Source organism: Rosa chinensis, chromosome 1 (assembly GCF_002994745.2).
Source record: "Rosa chinensis cultivar Old Blush chromosome 1, RchiOBHm-V2, whole genome shotgun sequence".
NCBI classification, from domain to species: Eukaryota; Viridiplantae; Streptophyta; class Magnoliopsida; order Rosales; family Rosaceae; genus Rosa; species Rosa chinensis.
Genome location: NC_037088.1, coordinates 43,215,922 through 43,238,172, shown reverse-complemented (window position 1 = coordinate 43,238,172; position 22,251 = coordinate 43,215,922). Strand labels below are relative to the sequence as shown.

The following is a 22,251-nucleotide window of genomic DNA, read 5'->3' as shown; positions in this document are numbered from 1 at the left end:
CAGGCACATTTGAGGATGTAAGTTAATAGACTGAGTTCCTTCAGCTATATGATTTTCCAAGGTCCTTAATCTTATAGATTGAATTCATCACACGTATACGCTTTAACACATAATACATATTTTGTATGTATTCATACACATATTTTAGCTTGAAAACACCAACCTCATTAGTGAAAATAAATAAATAAATTTCGCCCCCACAAAATTAAATTTTTGGTTCCGCCACTGTGTATGAGAGAGAGAGAGAGAATACTGAAATGAATGCTTTCAATTAAAAGAGAAAGAAAAAAAACATATGAATGTTTATGACGAAAAGATACTCATTAATATTAAATTTAAGGAAAATCTAATACTTTGTTTTTTTTTTTAATAGGTGAGAAAAGGACCAACTCCCCACGCCCCCTTACAGAATTTTATTCAAATAAATAGAAGATACATATGGGATGGAGGGTCAGACCAATGTCGTTCCCAAAACAAGAACAATCATACAAGCCAAAAAGGAATTTTCTAGTATGTTACAAACAAAAAATTAATGCAAGACATTTGTTCCCAAACTCGCTTAACAAATATGCAAAAAATAACAATAAAAAGATTGTCTTTAGTGTATAGGAAATTAATTCGCAGCTTCAGATATCACCCGAAATGCATCTTTCATGCATGCCTGCAATTTGTTGGAATCTACGAGACCTTTTTCAGCTCCTATGGCAATCCTTAGCTTTCCCATATAACTTATTGCTGATATAGTAAGACTCTGCAAAACCAGAGACGTAAGAAAAATAAAATAAACATATTACAATTATACTTAAATGAGCAAAAGCTACATAAAATTGGACAACTCGTAGATTCACCATAAGGTGAACTTGTTCAATGCATTTATGATTAATGAAGGGGAGTGAAATTTGCACTCTCCTTTTTGTAAACCACACACCCTTTGCTGTTTATTCGAAAAGTACCTTTGTCAGTCCTTCACTCTCTATTTTTATCCTTTCTTTTCTTTGGTACCTGTTTCTGGTTTTGTTGAGTGGAATGTGAAGGCTCCATTAGAGGGCATATATGAAGAATATGAAGGTGAAAAATATGAAAGTGATCGAAGAAGATGAAGTGGATCCGAATGAGAATGATTTCAATATGGCGGAGGAGCTTTAGCACTAGCACTGACCACTTTCCTCTTCTCCTCAAATTCTCAATGCCATCATCACCTTCCTCACCATTGGCCACTTTCCTCTTATTCCTTCCAAGGCTCCTCAACTTGCTTTTCTTCTCCCTCACTTTCCACACACTCTTCCTCCTAAACATGCCTTATCCGTCTCGGAACTCGTGTCGATCACAGTCACTTCGTTTTTTGAACACCCTTTCAGCTTTCTCTCCCCTTTGTCTTCCAACTCTTCCATCTCAATCAATTCCTTGTTTTTGTCCAAAATCAAGGAAGGGATCGTGGTAAGGTCGTGCACGTCATTTCTGGTGCTCCTCGAGCTCTTATCTTTGCTATTGGAGTGAGTGGTGTAGGTGACACAAATTCAGGGGTCGGTTTGTTTTATCAGGACTCTTTTGCTGGAAAGTTCTGAGCTTTCTTCTAAGCCATCGATAAAGAACAACTCAGAGATAGCGGCATTCATCAGGCCCAGCTCCTTTTCCGTCGTCTCGGGTCAGATTGGAAGATTCGGGTCGATTTGAGACCGGTCAAATTGACTCAGTTGACTTGGCATTGGGACTCGGGTTTGTCAAGGAGGAGTTGGGGTTTCGGCTAAGGAAAGGGTTGAGTTCAAGGTTGTCGCCGGCTGGGAAGCCCTTTTGGACCGGAGGTGGTCTAGCCAGTTAGGACCAGACTTGGTAGCGCAAAACAGAGCATTGTCGAGCTGGACGGATCTGATTGGTTGGCTGGACAGAGTTTTGATTTGGGATTTGAACAAGTGATGATCGGGGTCGGAGATGGAGAGAGATTTGGTGGCCTTGTTTGGTTTTCTCGACTTCTAGAGTTCTAGGAAGACATAGAGAACCTCTGATTGTTTTGTGAAACTCATTTAGTGAAGATGAAAATATAAGAACACAATAAGGGTAATTTGGGAAATTTAATGCACAAAAGAGAAAAAGGGTGTGTGGTTTACAAAAAGGGGAGTGCAAATTTCACTCCCCTTAATGAATTTTCATGTTATAAAAAATGTCTACAAAAACTAAATTGAATAGAATATCATTCTACAATTATATCAAATAGATGGATCGGTGATGAACCGTCCATGTATTAATACCCATTGAAGATTTAAAAAAATGGTGTGACTATTGACACCTATCAGTTTTCTCAATATACCCCACAGTCCACATTTTCTCCATAAAAATCCAATTTTGCTCCTAATTTATTTAAAATTAAATAACAAACATCAAATCAATAAGATTCGGGAAAAAAGAGAGAGAGAGAGAAGAGAATGATTGCAACATATTCGAAGATCCATCTTTCTATTTAACCAAATAAAAAAAGATTCATCGTTCTAACCTAATCCATTAGAGAGTATTTATTGCACTAACATACATTTGCACTAACAGAAATGAATGTTGGATAATGAGAAATTTTAAATACACACCTCTAATAACTTAATACACACTCCTTACTCAATACACATACCATTTAATTTCTCATTCTAATATTTTACTAAATACACAACCCAAATTACCTAAAATATCCTTAAACTTAAAAATCATGAAATACACTATTATTTAACATTTGATTAGTATATATAATGGGTTAAATTTTGTTTAGTCCTTGTACTTTGCCTCTCTCATCGTTTCAGTCCCTGACATTCTAATTTAATCTAAAAACTCCCTAACCTCACAATTTCCCTCCAATAGGTCCCTGCGACGTCAAATTGGGAGTTGGTCTTGGGTGAAATGTCCAATATACCCCTCTGTTATTTTTTTTTTCTTTTTTTTCCTTTTTAATTTCTTTTTTTATTTTTCTTTTTCCTTTTTTTTTTTTTTCCTTTTTTTTCTTTTTTTTCTTTTTTCTTTTTTCTTTTTTCTTTTTTCTTTTTAATGACCATCGTATTTTGCTGCATCAGTAGCGCCACGTTGGCGAACCAATCTAGATCGACCCGAAACCCCAATTCTTGTTCTCCACGCCGGCGACCATTTTTCTTTTCCATCACTATTCTTCTTCTTCACTTCTAGTTTTTGTTAGCTTGGCCATCAAAAACCACCATTTCAACCAAACCCAAAATCCAAATCACCATTTTGAGCAAGACCCAAAAACCTCAGAGTTTGAAAAAATGGTAGTTTTCAGTGAAAAGTTAAAAATTGGTAATTTTCAGTGAAAAGTTTCCAAATTGAGACTTGATGTGGAGAGAGAAAGTGGGATTTGAGTGGGAGAAAGAGAAGTAAGCTGTGAAAACAAGAGGGGAGTGGTTTAGCGGCGAATTTCTGAGCTGATTGGGAAACAGATGGGTTGTGGAGTTTGATCGGAATGGGATTGGTGGGTTGAGGAAGGAGAAAGTAGGCAGAACAAAAAAGCAAAAAAGAAATTAAAAAGAAAAAAGAAAAAAGGAAAAAAAGAAATTAAAAAGGAAAAACAAAAAACTGAAAAAAAAGAAATGAAAAAGGAAAAAAAAATGAAAAAAAGAAATTAAAAAGAAAAAAGGAAAAAGAAATAACATAGGGTATATTAGACATTTCACCTAAGGCCAATTCCTAATTTCCAACGGAAATGACCTATTGGAGGAAAATTGAGAGGTCAGAGAGTTTTTAGATTAAATTAGAATGTCAGGGACTGAAACGATGAGAGAGGCAAAGTACAGGGACTAAACAGAATTTATCCCATATATAATTGACCATATTAATTACTTGTGTTAGTTATTGGGAAATCCATAAGGATTTTATGGATTCATTATTGTTTCATTCAAAGTTCAAATAGATGCTTAGAAACAGGTTTTGTATTATTTGAGTTCTCATCCACCAAACACCCTATTGATCAAGTATAAAATTTTGAGTCGAACATTCAACCAAAACTGTATCAGTAGTTTCTCCACAATGGCGGAACTACAAAGTTGTCATTGGATGGTTAAACACATTAACAATTACAAAGTTTTATACATGTAATGTTTTATATTAGATAAGAAATTGTCTAATCATCACTTTTAGATTAAAAAAATGAACTAAAAAGTGGGAGTAAAACGATATGTTTTAAAAACATTTAATGCTATTGATTTCGAAATTCTAAATTACTTGGTATCTCACCCCATTTAATTACAATTCATTTAAGAAAAAATTAAATTAGATGGTTTCTAACTTTATTCTTGTTTTAAATGAGGATGTCATGTATAGAAATTCATTGTGTTTATAATTATAGACTAATATAAGGAACATATGATTATTATTTTTTTTCTTTTAATACACAAATGTCTATTTTGGTCATTTAACCTACCTATAAAATCTGATTTGAAATATAAAATAATAGGGATGTGTATTAAGTAGTTTGAGGTGTGTATTTAAAATTTCTCTAACATCAAATACATCTTTTTGTTATTGAAAAAAAAAAAAAGTTGCCTATAAATACCAAAAACTGAGATCTGCTAGTTCACTTGCATCCATTACCTAAGATCCAGGTCCTGAGTTCGAGTCACCATGGAGGTATGAGTGAAATCTTTTTATCTTCTTTAATAAAATGAAATAAAAAAAGAAAAAAAAAGATGGATATTGGCAACACGCCCCCAACTTTCTCCTTCTTCCTCAAGAGAGAACACATAACCTCTCTTTGTGTGTATTTTCAATTGGTGTTGAATATCAACGAAAAGAAAGAAAAGAAAAAATTGTATGGAATTGAATTAAGTTCAAAAACTTTTGGAGCAAATTATCTTTCCAATTCAAACACTATTACTTTGAAAATGGATCAAAGTGGTCCTCACGAGGATCTATCTTTAAATTCTTAGGACAAAGAATGGATTCCAAAACGTCTCAAATTCAATCTTTGAAGAGAGACACTCTAACTATTATAAATTCGCGTAGGGTTTTAAACATAAATTGATGCCCTAACTTACGATCAAATGTTGATACAAAAGAACCGTATTTCATTAGCTACAACAAAAGTTTATTTGCAAAGAGTAGGATAGAATTTTGTTGATCTGTTGCTCTATAGGTGTTGCTCAAAACTTATTAAAGTGCCTTTGAATAATCTAGGGTGATCATTCTCATATGTGAGTGATTAACAAACGTATATATTTTCATGAAAAACAAATACGCATATAATTTGGACAATAAAATAGTTGATTAATTATTTAAACAAAAATAGATGTATATATACCTGAGGTGAACCGACCACCATAAAGTAGATTCCTTTAATAGGGTTACCAGCCAAAGCCATTTGTTCCAGTGGCCCGATCATATTTGTAATTGTCATGCTTGAGTTCATTAGTGTGTTATGAATGTATCCAGCTACTGCCTACAAAAGTAACAAAACCAATACCTTTGATATGATAGCCCAAACCCAAAACAGCAGGGTTTTATTTTTATTTTTTTCAGCTTCGGTATTCACCTATCTAGTGTTACTATTTTGACAGACTTTGTAGTACTATTTTTTTAGGTATATTAATTAATTAAGTATTATTTTGTTTGGAAGATAACCATAATTTGGTTTATGTCTTATTACAGGACATTTTGAATTGAACTTTATCTTCTTCTCTTTTTTGAATGAATATCATATTAATATATTAATAATTCAAGCCAGAAATGGTAATTACATATCATTCCTCTACCGTCAGATAAAAAGTTTGTGTTAGTAGTACAGTGATACATAAATTATGTCCAATCATTTGACGGTTCCATGCTCATACATGGAGCCTATAAACTATTAACTACCACATAGTAAATAGGCAGAGTAATCTTCTTCTTCTATTTAATTAAAAGCTAGAGATTTTTATAGGGGTGAGTGGTTATTAAGATTTTTGGTTTTATTTTAGAGTCCTTGATCCAAAGCATCAAAATTGGATAAAATTATCTCACTTACCCTAGCAACAGATTTTCATTCTCACTCACCCAGTTTATAATAAAATGACAATTTTGCCCTTCATAAAATTAAGAAATTGCATCCACGCCACTCTTTCCCCTCTCTCTCTCTCTATCTCTCTCCCCTCTCTCTCGACGCAGTCGGTTTCTCTCTCCTGTTCTCCCCGATCTCCACATCCGGTCTCTCTCCTTCTCTCTGATCTCCACCTCCACCTCCAGCGTGGTGATGGTGGCGATAGCATCCACGGCTAACGATGGCGAAGAAGCTCCGGTCGGAGCTACCTCGCCGGAGTCAAACTCAGATCGCGATGTAGGTGGAGGAAGAAAGAATGCTTCAAACGTACAATGGTACTCCCATGCCAAATGGTGGCCAACCTTTCATATTGAACTGGGCATCTACAGGGGATAAGTGTTCTGATGATACGCCTGATTATACAATATTTGTGGGCGACTTGGCTGTGGATGTGACAGATTACATGCTACAAGAGATATTTAAGGCTCGCTAACCATCATGTAAGGGAGCCAAGGTTGTTATCGCAAGGTTACTGGCCGCAACAAAAAGATATGGTTTTGTTAAGTTTGGAGATGAGATTGAACAGTTGCGTGCAATGATTGAGATGAATGGAGTTGTTTGCTCTTCATGGCCCATACGAATTGGGCCAGCTGCAAACAAAAATGTTGGGGGCAATCAGCAATATTCAAAAGGTATGTTGGTTATAGCTCTAGTACTTGAAGCATTTTTTCTGTGGTTGTCCGCGAAGTACCAATTTCTTGTTCAAAAGGTATCGTAATTGCTATCATAATTGCTTTCATGATGGAGGCACTAAAGATTTTCCAAAGCTAGCTTGTGCATGGATTTGTGAACAATTTGGTTGAGGAATATATTAATTCCATTAAATCTGAGAATTCATTAAAATGGAGGCAAAAGGCCCAGAAAGAAAGGAAAAAAAAAAAAGTTTTATCATGGAGCAATAAAGAGCTATTGGTGGGCAATAGAGGTATGTTAAAGGTTTATTGGGGGCACTAGAAGTTTTGAATTTATTAACTTCCTTAGTTTTTTTCCTTAATCAAAGTTTTATTTGTCTAAATTTAGGGAGATTAGTTCTCATTCCAGTGATTGAAAGTTTTATTGGGGGGCAATAGACGTTTTGAATTTATGTAATCTCCTTTTTTTTTTCTTTAATCAAAGTTTTATTTGTCTAAATTTAGAGAGATTAGTTCCCATTCCGGCAACTGAAAGTACTATTGGGGGGCAATACAGATCTCTTTGGGGGCAATAAACCTTTCTGGCGAGCTATGAGATCTCTGACCACCTCTTTAGGGACCTCCGGCGAGGTTTTAAGAGAAGTCCGGTAGGCGGTGGCAAATGATAGGATTCCCGTGACCGGTGACCTGAATCTACAATCGTTGTCCGTAATCCGGCGACCGGACTCCGACAAAGTATTCTATAGCTTATCTCTCTTTCGTTTTCTCTCTCTAGCCTCTCTCTTTATATATAACAAAGGGGTGAGGGTAAAATAGTCTTGAAAAAAATTGGATATTAGGGAAGACCTTATTAGAGTCTTCATAGGTAAGGGGGAATTAAAAAAATTTAATGGGGTTAGTGGGAAAAAAATCTCTAGAATTAAGGTAAATGGACAAAAGGGTTTGTCGATTATGCTCGTTTGTTTTAAATCCTTTAAGATACGAAGGTGGGCTGTTTTCGACTAAGAAAGGAGGAGGGAGAGAAGTAGAGAACAAGGAAGGGAAACAAGGAGAGTGAGGGAGAAGAGGGAAGTTTTTGGGCGGTCGACAGAATGAAGAAAAAAAGAGAAAATACAGGAGTTGTATTGGGGAAGAGATGTTGGAGCTGAGCTCGTTTCTTAATCTTCTTGCTGATCGTGGATAGTTGTGGTGCATTTTATTTGATTACTGTAAGTAAGAAGAAGAATAGAGTAAGTCTGATTGTATTGGGGTTTTTCAATAAGATTTATTGTGATGATGAATTAATTGATGACAAACAGATTTAGAGAAGTAGAGCTAGTATCTAGTCTTGCTTATAATTCAACAGGTGAGAAATTTCTATAGTATGATTACATTGTTTTTCACTAACTCGATCAAGTATGTAGAAATATGTAATTATGTTGTAATATGATCTGTACATGTGTGGTCAGTTGAAGGATCAGATCAGTGGTTAATACATGTTATTGTTCGTGTGAAGTTTTGTGGTTAATACAGCATTGGATAAAGTTTTGTATCGTATTCGTGTGAAGTTTGAGGTAATTGTGAATTGGTTTTAATGTTATTGTTCTCTGAACAATTTGGTATTCTTGTGAATTTGAGTATTCTCCATTTGAATTGATGTAATTTCTAATGTTGGTGGTGACATGTTTACAAATAATTTGTGCAATGGGAGACTAAAATTGTATATTGCTTATGATAATCTTATAGCCAGAAGATGATTTCATTCTGGCGTTGTGCATAATTTATATATAACGTGACCATGATTGGTGGTACGATTATTGGGCTCAGGTAGCCCTATCCTTTGATCCTAAACCCTATCCTTTGATAGCTAAAACATAGCTAACAAACGTGTTATTATTAATGCATTGGGATTAGGTAGCCCTAGGTTTTGATAGCCAAGTAGCTAACGGCAGTGTAATGACAGCCTATTATTAGTATATCGGGTTTAGGTAGTCATATGCTTTGATAGCCAAGATATAGTTAAAGGATGTGCAATGGCAGCCCATTACAATTACATTGTATGGTTATTTGATGGCAACTATTATTTTTGGCAAAACTTTATGATCGAATATAGTAAGCAAAGAACGAATTTTATGGAAATATAGTCAGCAAAGAACGAATTTTATGTTTGTGTTGTTATCATTAATGTGCTTAGTTTTAATAAGAAATTTCAAGCCGGAGCGTTTCAGTTGAATTAGAATTAAATTTGGTCAAGAGCTTGAAGTACATTGAAGCAATTCTCTATTTCATTAGTATATTTCTCAATTGGGTTTGAAACTAAGATGTATCAAAATGATAAGAAATGTTCTTCCCATCTCCAAAACCTAGCCGTCGGAGCTTTGCTTTTCGCCCATGGCGACCAAGGCTGGCCTCCCATCTAAGTGGAACTTTTCTCTCCACACTCTATGGTCTGTCATCAGCCCTTCAAAGTCGTTTCTTTTCGAAAAACACTCAACCAAGCAAACCTCCGAGTTGGATTGGATCGACTGATCCAAAACTTTTGACTTCTCAGGGACATCAACGAGAAGGCCCAGCCGGAATTCTGGGGGCTGCTATGAAGATGGTGGCGTGGCATAAGGTAGCAGAAATAACCATTGAGGGGGGGTCGAGTCCGACTATGTAGAGCAAGGCTAAAATCCTATAAAGTTTGGTTTACAGGGATTGCTGGGCAGATGGTGTTTGGATTTGGGATCCAATCTACAGAGGTGGCAGCGATCCAATCTGCCGGTGCTGTGGTGTTCCGATCAGGTGTCGAGGTAAACGGCAAGAGGGCATGGCAGCTTAGATCTGGGCCACGACGTGCTTCCAATTTCTAGAGGAGGAAGGAGAGAGTCTTGGCAATTGCGTGTGCAACTGCGCAAGCGCTGGCTGACTTTGATGATGGCCGTGTGCCAGGAGTGATGGAGGCGATTGCAGCGACGGGGATAGGTAGAGAAGGAGGGGAGCTCGGATCCAAGTGGAGGCCTGATCCAACTTGGGTGCCCAAATCAACTCTGAAGCCTAGATCTGGGAATGTTCTTTGGATTAAGGCCCACTTATGGACCAAAATAAGGAGAGCTAATTCTAGAGGGTTTCGTATCTGGGATTCGGGTGGTATGATCCAACTATCTATGTTTATACTTGACACATGTGGTACTAGAGTTGTCTAGAGTATAGGCTTCAGGAAATTTAAGTTTTGTTTGAACTTAGCCTATTTACTATGTTTTCTTTTCATAGTGTATAGGCTCGCTTTTGAATAAGTGAACACTGGTTATCTAATAAGTGGTGCTAGCATGCCACGTCCTAAACTTGTCCTTGAGTTTGGCAAGGGAATATATGTATCTGTGTCATTCTCGCTTGAGATGAATGAATTGCTTGGTTCAAAAAAAGATGTATCAAAATGATACATATTCTTTTTAGAAAATAATAAATCATCTAATAGTAAATGTTCGATTCGTTACTATTGGGACCTTCAGATCTACTTAAATTATCTCTTGTTGTTTTTATAGCTTCCTTATACTTTTATGATAGTAAAATTTCTTCATAGACCTCATATGATTCACATTAATGCAATCACTTGCTCACTTACCTCAAAATTCGTTCACTTATCTCTCAAATCTCAAACTCCAAGAAGAACGCCGCTCTCTCTCTATCACTCTAGGGTTAGGGTTTTGCCGTTCTGTTCAAGTTTCAACTGCCTCATCATGAGTTCTGTTGATGCCATGGCTGCCCGACTCCCCTCCTCTCTTGCACTGGCAGAGGCAAAGAAGAACGTAGATCTCCGTCCATAGCAAGGTAAGGGCTTGCGGCAATCTGAAGTCTTTATGGTTGGGAAACTCATCACTGCTAGGGAGTTCAAGGTTCGCTCCTTCCTAGGTATGTTCAGATCTGCTTGGAGGGTCAATGGGATGCTGCAAGTTGAAGAAGCTGAAGGAGGTTGGGTTTTGTTCACTTTTTCGGATCCTACAAACCAAGCTAGGGTTTGGAGGGGTGCGCCATGGGGGTTTAACCGTGCTCCTGTGGCTTTGACAGAGTATGATAGGGTTATGCCAATTGAGAAGGTGCCTTTGGTGAAGTCCTCATATTGGATCATAATGCAGGGTATTCAACCTGCATTTAGATCTGAAAGGGTGATGACAATGATTAGATATACTTTGGGAGATTTTCAGGAGATTGATAAGCAGGGGAAGAAGGTTGGCAAGTACCTGATTCAGGTTGAGATTCCTCTTATCATGCCGTTGTCCTTTCAACGATGGTATTGGATGGAAGACACTGTGGAGTTTTTGTGAAAATTCAGGTATGATAAGCTGTTTGGGAGGTGTGGAGTATGTGGGTTGATCACTCATGTTGGGCTGCCGTGCTCAGGGCCGGCGTTGAACGAAGAAGATGATGCTGCAGAGCGCACAATATTAGGGTCATCGACAGTGGAGCAGGGTAGTGCCATGCAGGTCGAGATCAGAGACTTGAATATGGGGTCGGGTTCTGAAGGTTGCAATCAAGCAGCTACATTCACTCCTAGGGTTTCTTTCAATAGGCATAGTTTGATCTTCAAAACTCAACTCCCTAGGATGATCCCTAAACAACTCTTGTGCAATCTTACATATTTGGTGCATAAACCACGTCGTAAGGAAAGCATTATAGAGATAGATGAGTTTGATTGTATGGTGGAGTCCATAACAGGCAAGCGTTGCTCTAGGGTTGAGGCTGAGCTCACCATCTCTCCCAAGAAACTCAAATTGAGTTTAGCAGTGGGTAAAAAAACTCTAGAGCCTGCTGATATGGGGCTGGTCTCATTGCCACAGAATGATCAAGGCATGGTGAAGAAGAAGAGAGGGAGGCCAGTGGGAAGCAAAAATAAAATCCCATCTGGTACCACGGACAAGATGAAGGACTCAAAGGTAGATGGTACTGGGAAGCGGAGGTCTGTAAAGAAGAGTCTGTTTAAACAACTTGAATGGTGCAAATGCTACTACAAGCTCTAATCTGAAAGGAAAGGAGCTAGTTGTGGCATAGATCTTCATGGACTAGGGTTTCAAGCATGTGTGAGTTGGGAGAGCTTCTATAAGTTTTCTAAGACATTTCTAGTTATTTGCTTGTACCACAATTGTGTGATTGGCAAGTAGGGACTAGTTGAATGATTCATTTCCTTAGAAGACGAGGTAATCCTTTCTTGTATAGGCTTGCATAAAGCGAGCGCTTTTAGAACTTAATTGTTTGCATTTTCTTAGATAGGTTGTACTAGTTGTTACTTGTCGGGGTCTTATATGAGGGTTTGTAGACTTTGGCCTTTTCATGTCTATTGATTCTAATGATATCAATTTCTATTCAAAAAAAAAAAAAAAAATCTCTCAAATCTCAATGACAGTTGATTATAATTAGGGTGGGTCTATTTGGACCTCTCTTCATTTTTTTTGCCACTGAACTTCCTGATTTACCCCTATTTTTATCTATTTACACCTATGTTATATATGCGATGTTCCAATAATAAAAGAAAAAAAAAATTTGCACCTCCAAACTCCAGTTAGCTTTCATGATCAACTAGGAGCACACCAAAAAAAATCTTTTAAGATTAACATTTTCTCTGTTTTTGATAATTACGATCGACTAATTTGAACTCTCAATTTCAAATCCCATTTTGTGTTCTTCAAACAATTTGACATTACTTGATGCAGTTGAAGTTGGATTTCCATTGGAGCAATTTAAAGAACCTTATAATTCTTGATTGCCTAACTAGGTTTGATGAATATTGATCAATCCTTTTTGGGTTGAGAGAAAAATCAGTGAAAGTAAGTCTTGACCCTATTTTTATTTTCTGATTTCAAAGATATATTGACATTGAAATTGCATAAATTTAAATTCAAAGATTTCAATTATCATCTAATCTATAATTTATAGAATCTAATAATAAACTTGAGATGAAACGATGAAGACGTCTCAAGCTCCTAGAGCCAGTGACAACCAATTAGGTGATGGGTACGAGAAGCGAGAGAGGGAATGAGAAGAAAGACATGAAGGAATAGTGAGGAAGAGGGAAATGAGAATAGAGAGAGGGTTACAATAGAGAGTTGGAGATAAAGAGAGATGTCTACTGCTTAGATCATATGATACATGTTTTTCTTTTTCTGTTTTCCAGTTTTGATCAAAACGTGTTTAATCTTTGATTAGATGGTGATTTCAAATAAATAAGATGGAGTAATTATTTCAAAGTTTGAATTTTAATCTCTTTCTAAATTTTGTGGATAGGGATAGAATTGGAGAGAGAACTGCAAGATGTAAGAGAGGTAGATACAAGTTTTTTTTTTATATTATTTTTTATATATTTGTAAAGGGGTAAAATTGGTTTTAAAATTGTGCAAAAAATAAAGGAGGTCCAAATAGCAAATTGGGAGGTTTGAATAGAACCACCCTTATAATTATTGACCTTTTGGGAACCAAAAAGGAAAAAAAAATGTCTGAAGGTTTCAATAATTATTTTTAAGTTAAATTATTGTAAATATACTATAAAATGTGGTTGATCAGGTAAATACTCAGTATTCATGTTTTTATGATTTAAAGTCTACCTATATATAGATGAGGCTACTGAAAATGAATAAGAAACATCTACTCTCTCTCTCTCTCCCCCTCCATTATGTCTCTTTGTGTTCTCCACTTTATGCAATCAAGCTTTCTATATATAACACATCATCAGCACGCTACTCTCTTATGCTATATTCTTATAAAATATTGAAGTATTGTGCGATATAATTACTTTGACCATAACTCTTGATTTATGTGTTTTGCTTGCTTATTTTTAATTCATATAATTTTCTCCTATTTTTAATTATACGAAACCACAAGGATATGCAAAACTGATGATGCGATTTCATCTGTATATTATTAATTTGGAATGTGTTAAATGTAAAAGGTCAAGCTTGGATGAAAGTCTCTTAAATGATAGCAATAATTCAATGGGAGAAGCCTGCCCTAGCAAAGGTTTGCTGTATTTCACAATTGTTTTTACTTAACCGACTTTTACTTTTTTGACCCGGAAGCAATACTTCCTTTTATCCCTCGTAGACTTACATTCCCACTCAATATGACATATTCACCTTCTCCATGGGATTGTCATGTTTCCATCCTTCAAGAGATGTACTTAGAGTAGTGGTAATTAACACCCACCCCCCACACAAATTGGCAGCTACATAATTTTTATTAGGGTCAAAATTGTTACATTCTAGACCAAGATTTACCAAGGTAAACAACAACAAAAATTCTTTTGACTTTTGTTCATGTTAACACAAGTGAATTTGCATTTTTTTTTATCCAGTTATTCATAAAACATCCTTCACAAAAGTTGTAGAGTTTGTTAAACTGAATTTGCAGACACAAATAATGCGAAAATATCGGAGTTCTTTAACTGAGATATGATATGGGGAAGTTGATATACTATTTTGAGATACTAACTACAAAAGCAAGTTCTCACAATGGAAACTTTCCATTTCAGTATGGTAGCCCAAGAGCCACTAACCTAAATTTTCGTCTTGTTTCAATTCTTGACCAGGGGCGTAACCAGTTACAGGGCTTGTTGGGCTATAGCCCAACCTAGAATCAAGGAGAAAAAGCCCCAAGTGGATGTTCTGGTATATCTGTGGATCAGTGGATGTTTGAAATATGTGATAGGGATGGCGGATGGACTATTGATAAATGATAATCGGTATATTAGTTGCTTTGCGGTGGATTAATTGGTTTGCTGTGGCCATTGGAAGCTTGCAATATTAAATATGGATGTTTGAAATATGCAATATTATATGTGGTTGCTTTAGTAGATTTCTGCCGACTTAGGGAGGTCTTTATATATGCCAATATTTCATGTCCTGGTGTCCATTCTTTTGGTCATTAGAATATTAGGTTGTTTATATAAATATTGTTCACTTGCTTCAGTTGCTTAGCTTTTGTTTTTGTTGTTTTTGTTTTTGTTATAAGTTATAACCTGGTGCTTGAATCTTGATGTTGGTTTTTGGTTTTTGTATATATATATAAAATTTTAATGATGATACATATATATTATTATAGGTATTGAATACAATGACGAATCATCGAAAACCCAAGCGGTACAAAAATCTTCTTTCATGGTTTACAAGTGATACTCCATCTAGTGGTAGTGGGAATGCGTTTGGGAGTGGGAGTAGAAATGTGACTGAGAATTCTGTGAATGATGTCCTTTTAGACTCTTGTCCATCTAGTCCGGTAGAAGAGAGTGGTAATGATAAAATTGAGACAGAAGTGAGTTTTGATGTTACTTCTCTTGAATGTGATCCTAGAATACGACATTCAATATGTAAGTATCCTTTGAATGAGCATGACAATATTCGAAGAGTTTATGTGGTCTTAGGACCCTATCAACCCCAATTAAGTAGTTATCCATCTTCTTGGGATGGAGGTCAAGGTCGAAAATTTTTATGTACTTAAATCCAGCCCACCCCATATTCAGATCTTGGATACGCCACTGTTCTTGACCCGTATACCAAACTAGGAGGGTTCTCCACCATACCACACCCTAGACCACCACATGGTCTAGCTGGAATTGCCTCTTCAAGGCGAGTAGTGAAAAATATAAAAGATTTTCTCGTCATAATCAAATCGATCTTGCTTCTTCAGTTATTACAGCTTTCAACTTGAGGAAGAAAATTTAAGCAACCGAAACTTTGAGAAAAATTCCGGCCAAACCACGTATAATCAAACTTTGTGGTAGGTATAAACTTACTCCTGGAGTTGTAATGAATCGTTTGGCATAGATCTCATACCATGATTTGGGGTTGGGATGATGGGTAGTTCACTTTAGGGGTAATTTTGTCAAATTTTCATTAGAATTTCTCCTAATTTGGGCCTCACAAGATTTTATGGTTAAATTTTGGGCAAGTTCTGTCAGACACACCTCTAGGTTGTAAGAACAAGTCTTGAAACCCTCCTACCCTTCGCACTTTATTGACACATAATAAACATTATTGTGACCCCCAACAAATTTTATGGATTCAAATTTGCTCACTATCTTTGGTTAGGTGGTGATACCACCACCCTATAAAAGTTTGCCACGTGTTCTACAGTACAACCATGGTTAACTCTTTAAAATTCTATTATAATAAACTAATAATATTTGTAATTAATGAAGAGAAAGAAATAAAAATAACTCTCTTCCTTCCCAATTCTCAGAAACGGTTCTTCAGGAGCTTAATTTCATCTTCCTCCCAGCAAACTCAATTGCAGACCACTTCATGAATATTCTCTCTCTTCTACTTGTACCTTGTAATTTAATATTCATGAAGTATGGCAACTCTAAAACAAACAAACAATAACCGAAAAATCCCAGATTAGGAGTCGTCCTCTATTGGTCATCGTTCATGGTTACGGTTTTTAGTTTTGGTTGGTTTTCCACCTCCTCGACTAGTTCTCTCGGTTTAAAATTAACACTATGGGTCATGCTTGGTTCACAGAGTGGAAGAATTTGGTGGAATTCTGAGAATTCGCGTTGCCTTTGTTCGCAGATTAGCTGATTAATCTGCCTCTCGATACCAAGTACAAAACAATTAATATTGAGAAATTGAAGCTTTATGGATTGTGGGTGGCATTTCGATTTGGGTTTTCCTCAAGGAAATCTTGTTGGAAGATGTTGGGTATAGATTATAGTGGGACTTCTAAATAGTTTGCAATACTCAAATCAAATCTCAAAACTGAGATTTCTGGTAGAAAGCAACAACACCACCAGCACAATAGGTTTGATTGTGGAAGATAATAGACCAGGAAGCATTAAGATTCTGAATTTGAGTTGGGAATATGAACGCCCGATGAAAACCCATAGCAAATATGAAGTCTAATCACAATTTGGAGGCCATTTGATCACCAAAGCAAGCCCTCTTTTTTTTTTTTTTTTTGGGCTAAATACTAGTTAGTACCCTATAATTTAGGTCCAAAATCAATTCAGTCCATGAACTTCTAATTTCATCAAAAACACCCCTGCATTTTCAATTTTGATCTAATTGGTCCAATTCGTTAATATTCTGTTATGAGTTCAAGTTATAGTTGGATTATTTGTTGAAAAACTATTTATTTTTATTAGTAGGACTCACTCCTAAATTGACTATGCAGACCACCTCGACACCACATCATAAAACATAGGCTATATATGAGCCACATTAACAAGTTAAATAACTCAATTGTTGGAAAACTAACAAATTGGACCTATTAGATCAAAATTGAAAGTGCAGGGGTGTTTTTGATGAAATTAGAAGTTCAGGGACTGAATTGATTTTGGACCTAAACAACAAGGTAGTAATTTATATTTAGCTTTTTTTCTTTTCTTTTCTTTTTTTTCCTTCTATACAGAAGCTTGAAGTGAAGAGGGTGAGATAGAGAAATTGGAAAAGGAAGACTGTAGGGGAAGGAGATTCGATCGATCGGGGAAGAAGGAATCAAAGGTTTTTTTTTTTTTTTTTTTTTGAGGTAAATGATGTCAAACTTTATTGATAGAATAGAGAACTAATTGATACAAAGTATTTGATAGGGTTTGCAAAGACTTTCAGAAGTTAATACTAATAATTTTGTGAATTGAATAACAAATTAATGATGAAGGTTAATGTTATCCGTTGAGAAATTAAGTAGTTTTGTATTTAATTAATTGCTTATGTATTTAGTTTTCCTTACATATTTATATTTTTGGAAAATTATGGTACTTATTAGTCATTTTACATTTTGGTAATATAGTCATTCAATAATTCAAACTAGATGGCCCCACACACTGTGTGTGAAAATTAATTTTTTTTAATAGGGAGTGGTAAATTATTTACAGAAGTGGGTAGTTTTTCATTGAATGATAAAAGTGGATAGTTTGATTATCTTTTTCTCATTTTCACCTTTTTTTATATTTTCTGTTTATTTTGTAATTTGATTATATCACCCCTATCTATTTTTTTTAGTTGTATAGTTTTTTAATATTTCGGGGTTATTTTGGTACTTTTTTCTATTTTGGCTAACAAAACTTCTTCTCTTACTAATATCTATACTATTTGTAGGGTGGAAAAAGAAAATTATAGGGTTACTTAAAAGTATATTTGTTTAAACATGTTGCTAGTTGTCACCCCTTCCCTAATTCAGATATTCTTTTAGATTTTGCAATTCTTTCACTTCTTCATATTTTTATTCATCAGACATTATTGAAATTTTGTGTTAGGCTAATTAACTAGGTCATTAACTTAACTTTACAAAAAAGATATAAGGGTTTTTCTTTAAAACCAACTCCAACAGTTCCAACTATCTCATTTCCTATTTTGGGAAATTCCTAAGTCATGTTGTAGCTACCTAACTCTTCTTTTTCACATGTGTATAAGGAGGCTAATTCAGCACCTGGCAAACTAGGTAGGCCAATTTTTTACATTAATGGCACGTTTACTTACTTAGAAGGGAAATAATCATGAATCGGAGACAACTGGAATGGGAGAAGAAAGGAATCAATATTGATTCAAGAGGAGTTGATTCCTAAACTCATCTCCCCCATTCGTAATCAAATTCCTGAGTATTCAGGAATCGATTCCTTATGAGGAGGTGTGACCTACACTCATTCTGATTCCTTCATGTGTTAGTAAACGCATAAATACTTTTACCCGGAATCATTCCAATTCCTTTATGTGTTAGTAAACGCAGGAATAAATTTACTCCGTAATCATTCCCTCCAATTCCAAGTAAGTAAACACGCCCTAAATTTTGATATTTCATGGTTTGGTAGCATTCCTATAGATATTAAGGAATAGTTGATATTGTACTCATTGATTGTTTCGGTACGTTAATAAAGATTGATATATTTCTATCAAAGAAAAAAAAGGTGCATTTCCAACGGATCCTCTAAACATTACTTTTAGTTTTTTACAAAAATAATATGAGGGTTTTTCTCAAATATCAACTTTGAGTCTTTAACAGTTCTCTTATCTCATACCTTATTTTAGAAAATAGCTAAATTTCACATTTGTCATCACCTATTCCTATATCCAAAAAGAACAATATAGGTAACGACAATAGCAACATCAAATCAATTATTTCTTTTTATATTAGAAATGCAATTAATCACTAAAGACTTGCTAATTTTCTTTTGACTAATAAATTAGAAATAAAGATTTATTCACATATAACTAAATTTGATAAAGTAATATTGTTAGAGAAAATTTTCAAAAATGGTTAGTCAAAATAAGTTTAAGGTATATTTTTGAACAAAAAGAAAAAAAAATGTTGCTAGAGATGCTTTAATAAAGGAAAAAGTGGTTTTATGCTAGCAATAAGTCCCTATCATATTTTGGTAGGGCGACGTGGTCTCTATCCCAGATTGCACACTCAGTGTGCTTTGTCTGACCTATAGAGGTGGCGAGTTATGATCAAATGGACGCAATCTCCTAGTGGTAGGATGAAACAAAGTGTCGCAAGATTTATTTCTGTGCTACAACATAGTAGGAAAGCTGTGTTATTTGTAATAATGCTTTTCCGTGATAGAGTTATCTTTTAGTTATATCATGATCACCACTTTGTTAAACCAAATAGAGTAGTCAGTCATACACTCTTTGCTAATTAGTGCTTGTTAGAATACATAGATTTTGTGAAGACTCCTGATATTATTTTAGGATATTCTCTTGATGCTTATTGTAATCTGAAGTTCAAGCTCTATGTCCCCCCTATATATTTTGCAGTTTCATTAATCAAGAGTTGAAAGCAGCCGCACCAACCCTCTTTAAAAAAAATTAATAATAATAAAGCAAAAAGTGTACACAAGGCTAGGCCAACTGTTGGGCCTAGGGTTATGGCTTTTCCTTTGGGCCTTTTGGGATGTTGTTTTTAGTTTTAGTTTTAATTTTATTTCTAATAATTCTTTCTTCTTGTTTTTTTTTTTTTTTTGGGTGGGGAGAACTATGCACTTTTGTGCACCTTAAATTGTTTAGTTTTTGGCTCACTAGTTTTAGTGAGCATTGGATGTTCAATGAGTGGACTTATCTTTATGTACCACATTTTTATATCTGTTTATAGATGACAGTGAAAGATATGTAATGGTCATTCTAACTTGAGATGAATGACATTAAAATTATCTTTATTCCAAAAATAATAATAAATAGATAAAATAAAAAACTCACACAAGACATATATATATATATATATATATATATTTTATCACTTATAGTCAAAAAATTTACCACTCTTTTTTAGGGTACAAAAAGAAAGTTAGCTAATGAGACATGGAGGCATTAATATAGCTAAAAAGTTATAATTGCATTGTTAATAATTAGTTACCTCAGGGCCTCTAAATTTCTTCAAAATGTCCCAGAGCCTAATAGTAAGGTACCAAGCTGAAGAGCTTCTATGTCTCTTGACTATTTTATGTGCTTCCCATACAAAATCCAATGGCTTGGAAACTTCACTCGACTTGGGCACCGGGACATGCAAGAACACAAATTGGTTGCCCCAAGAAGACTTGCTTGGTTCCATCAACATCTCCTGCACCGACTTGTAATTCGCAACAAGTCTAGTATTCAGCAACACGAGTGCCGTGCAATTCTGGCTACTTGATTTTTCACTATTCATCTGTTGCATGTACATTCGGGTGCCCAGAAAGATTATTCCCGCAATAACATCATTTATCGTCTGCATGCAACAAATTGTATTTGCATTATTTAAAACTTGTTTCAATAACAATAATGACATATATATAACTAGTTTTGCTAGCCCCTTTCGTCCATTTGTTCTTCCCAACCCTAATCAATACATCATTGTACAGCAAACAAACAGTGCACCAACACAATCTAACCAAAAGATTTACGTACCCCAATAACTAATGAGGTACGTAACTACGTACAAGTAAAAGATTAGTCTATCTAGCTTACCACCCCAAGCTTGTTCTTGATAAGTTTGATTTCCTCAATAGACAGCATCAAGGTTGACGTGGACAAAGGCCGAAACTCAACTCCAACAACGCCTGACCTTATTGGTGTTCGATCATCTTCAACCCAAGTGCCCTTCAAAATGCTCCAACCGAAATCCCATGCACCGTTGATAACAGCAGAAAATATCTTAGGTACAAACTCAAATACACGAGATCGACTACTAGTTTCATTCTTTGCACCCTTTAGTGAAGGAAATGTCAGGGGAAGAGAAGGATTGTGAGCATTTTGGAGACAAGAGAGAAGAGCGCCCATGAGAGAGTAGCCATCGCCAAGGGCATGGTGGATCTTGAATATTATTTGTCCAGCTGCATGACTTGTTGGGTACTTGAAAATATGAAGTTCCCACAATGGCCTGCTTTGTGGGAATGTTTCTGATGCTATCTTCGTTATATACTCATCAAAGTAAGTATCGTATGATTCAAGTGACATTCCAGAGGGGAAAATGGGGACATGCACATGGTCTTCCAACTTCACTTGAACCCTCTTCCACTGCTTATTCTTTTCATCCACACCTTCAACCTGCATTCATTAATCAGTGTTACATAAAGCAATTATGTCGACATATATGCAAGAGGGAATTACTTGGTTTCCTCAGAGAGAGAGAGAGAGAGAGTACCATGATGGAAGAGAAGCGTGGATTGATCGGGAGGAACACAGTTTTAAGAAGTGAAAAAGTTTGAGAATCGTTCATTGAAAATTGTGATTCCAATTCCAAAACGGAAATTATTGCAAGAGATAAGACAGTACTGTTGAAGAACTGACCACCAGGGCTCACCGGCTCCAGTAGTAGTCCTTCTTCTCCAAACTCCATATTATTTGATACTAGCTGGGCTATTTTTTGCCGTCTCTGTATAATATATTTCCGGTCTTCCTTGGAACCTGAAGAGAGATCGATATTTATATAATCATAGATTGATGGATGTGAAGTTGTGAACCAATCATTCTTGGTGATAAATAGATTGACCTACTGACCGGCTATTTAGGTGGAAATAATAATAATAATAATGGGATTTGCATCCTCCAACAGTCTAACTAATGTGTACGTGAGAGATGGAGAAAGATCGACATGCATGGAGCGTCCTTACCTGAACTACGTACGTACAGTCGTACAGAGCTATTTAGGTAAAAAGAATTAAATTCTTTACCCAACGATGGTTGTGAGTTGTGACATTCAATGCTAATGACAATCATTTACGCTGGGTTGACGTGGGATTTCCTAAACTGCAGCATTTTCCATATAACAGGTGACAAACTCACTGATTGATCTGGGAGTCACTAATTCATTTGATGCAATTAAATAGCAGTGGACTTCTGTACCATCACCGAAAGGTAAACATTTACGAGAGTGTCTGCTGACCACCTCCAAGTGGGGTTTAACAGAGCGTGTGTTCGTTAACAGTGCGTGTAACACACGCTCTGTTGATGTTAACCGTTTTGCAAGGAATACCAAAAAAATGTGGAGGTCAGTAAAATTATGTTTACTGCAATCACTTGCACTGCACGTGCTGCCTAACTGAAACAAAGAGGGTGATATGACCTACATTTTTCCGTCGGGCGTTTTGGGAGTGATCCCTTCTCTCGGGTCGTACGACTACGAGAGATGGGCTCCAGCTCG

At 35.8% G+C, this 22,251-nt stretch overlaps 1 protein-coding gene across 1 annotated transcript; it reads right to left on the bottom strand.

The window, feature by feature from the left end:
- Nucleotides 1-381: 381 nt before the first annotated feature.
- LOC112181780 (O-acyltransferase WSD1) lies at nucleotides 382-21,496 on the bottom strand. Its single transcript, XM_024320184.2, has 5 exons — nucleotides 21,253-21,496; nucleotides 20,577-21,155; nucleotides 19,987-20,337; nucleotides 5,285-5,422; nucleotides 382-751 (listed from the first exon to the last, which is right to left on the bottom strand). The coding sequence occupies exons 1-5, from the start codon at nucleotides 21,445-21,447 to the stop codon at nucleotides 614-616; spliced, it is 1,401 nt and encodes a 466-aa protein (XP_024175952.1). The 5' UTR covers nucleotides 21,448-21,496; the 3' UTR covers nucleotides 382-613.
- Nucleotides 21,497-22,251: the final 755 nt, after the last annotated feature.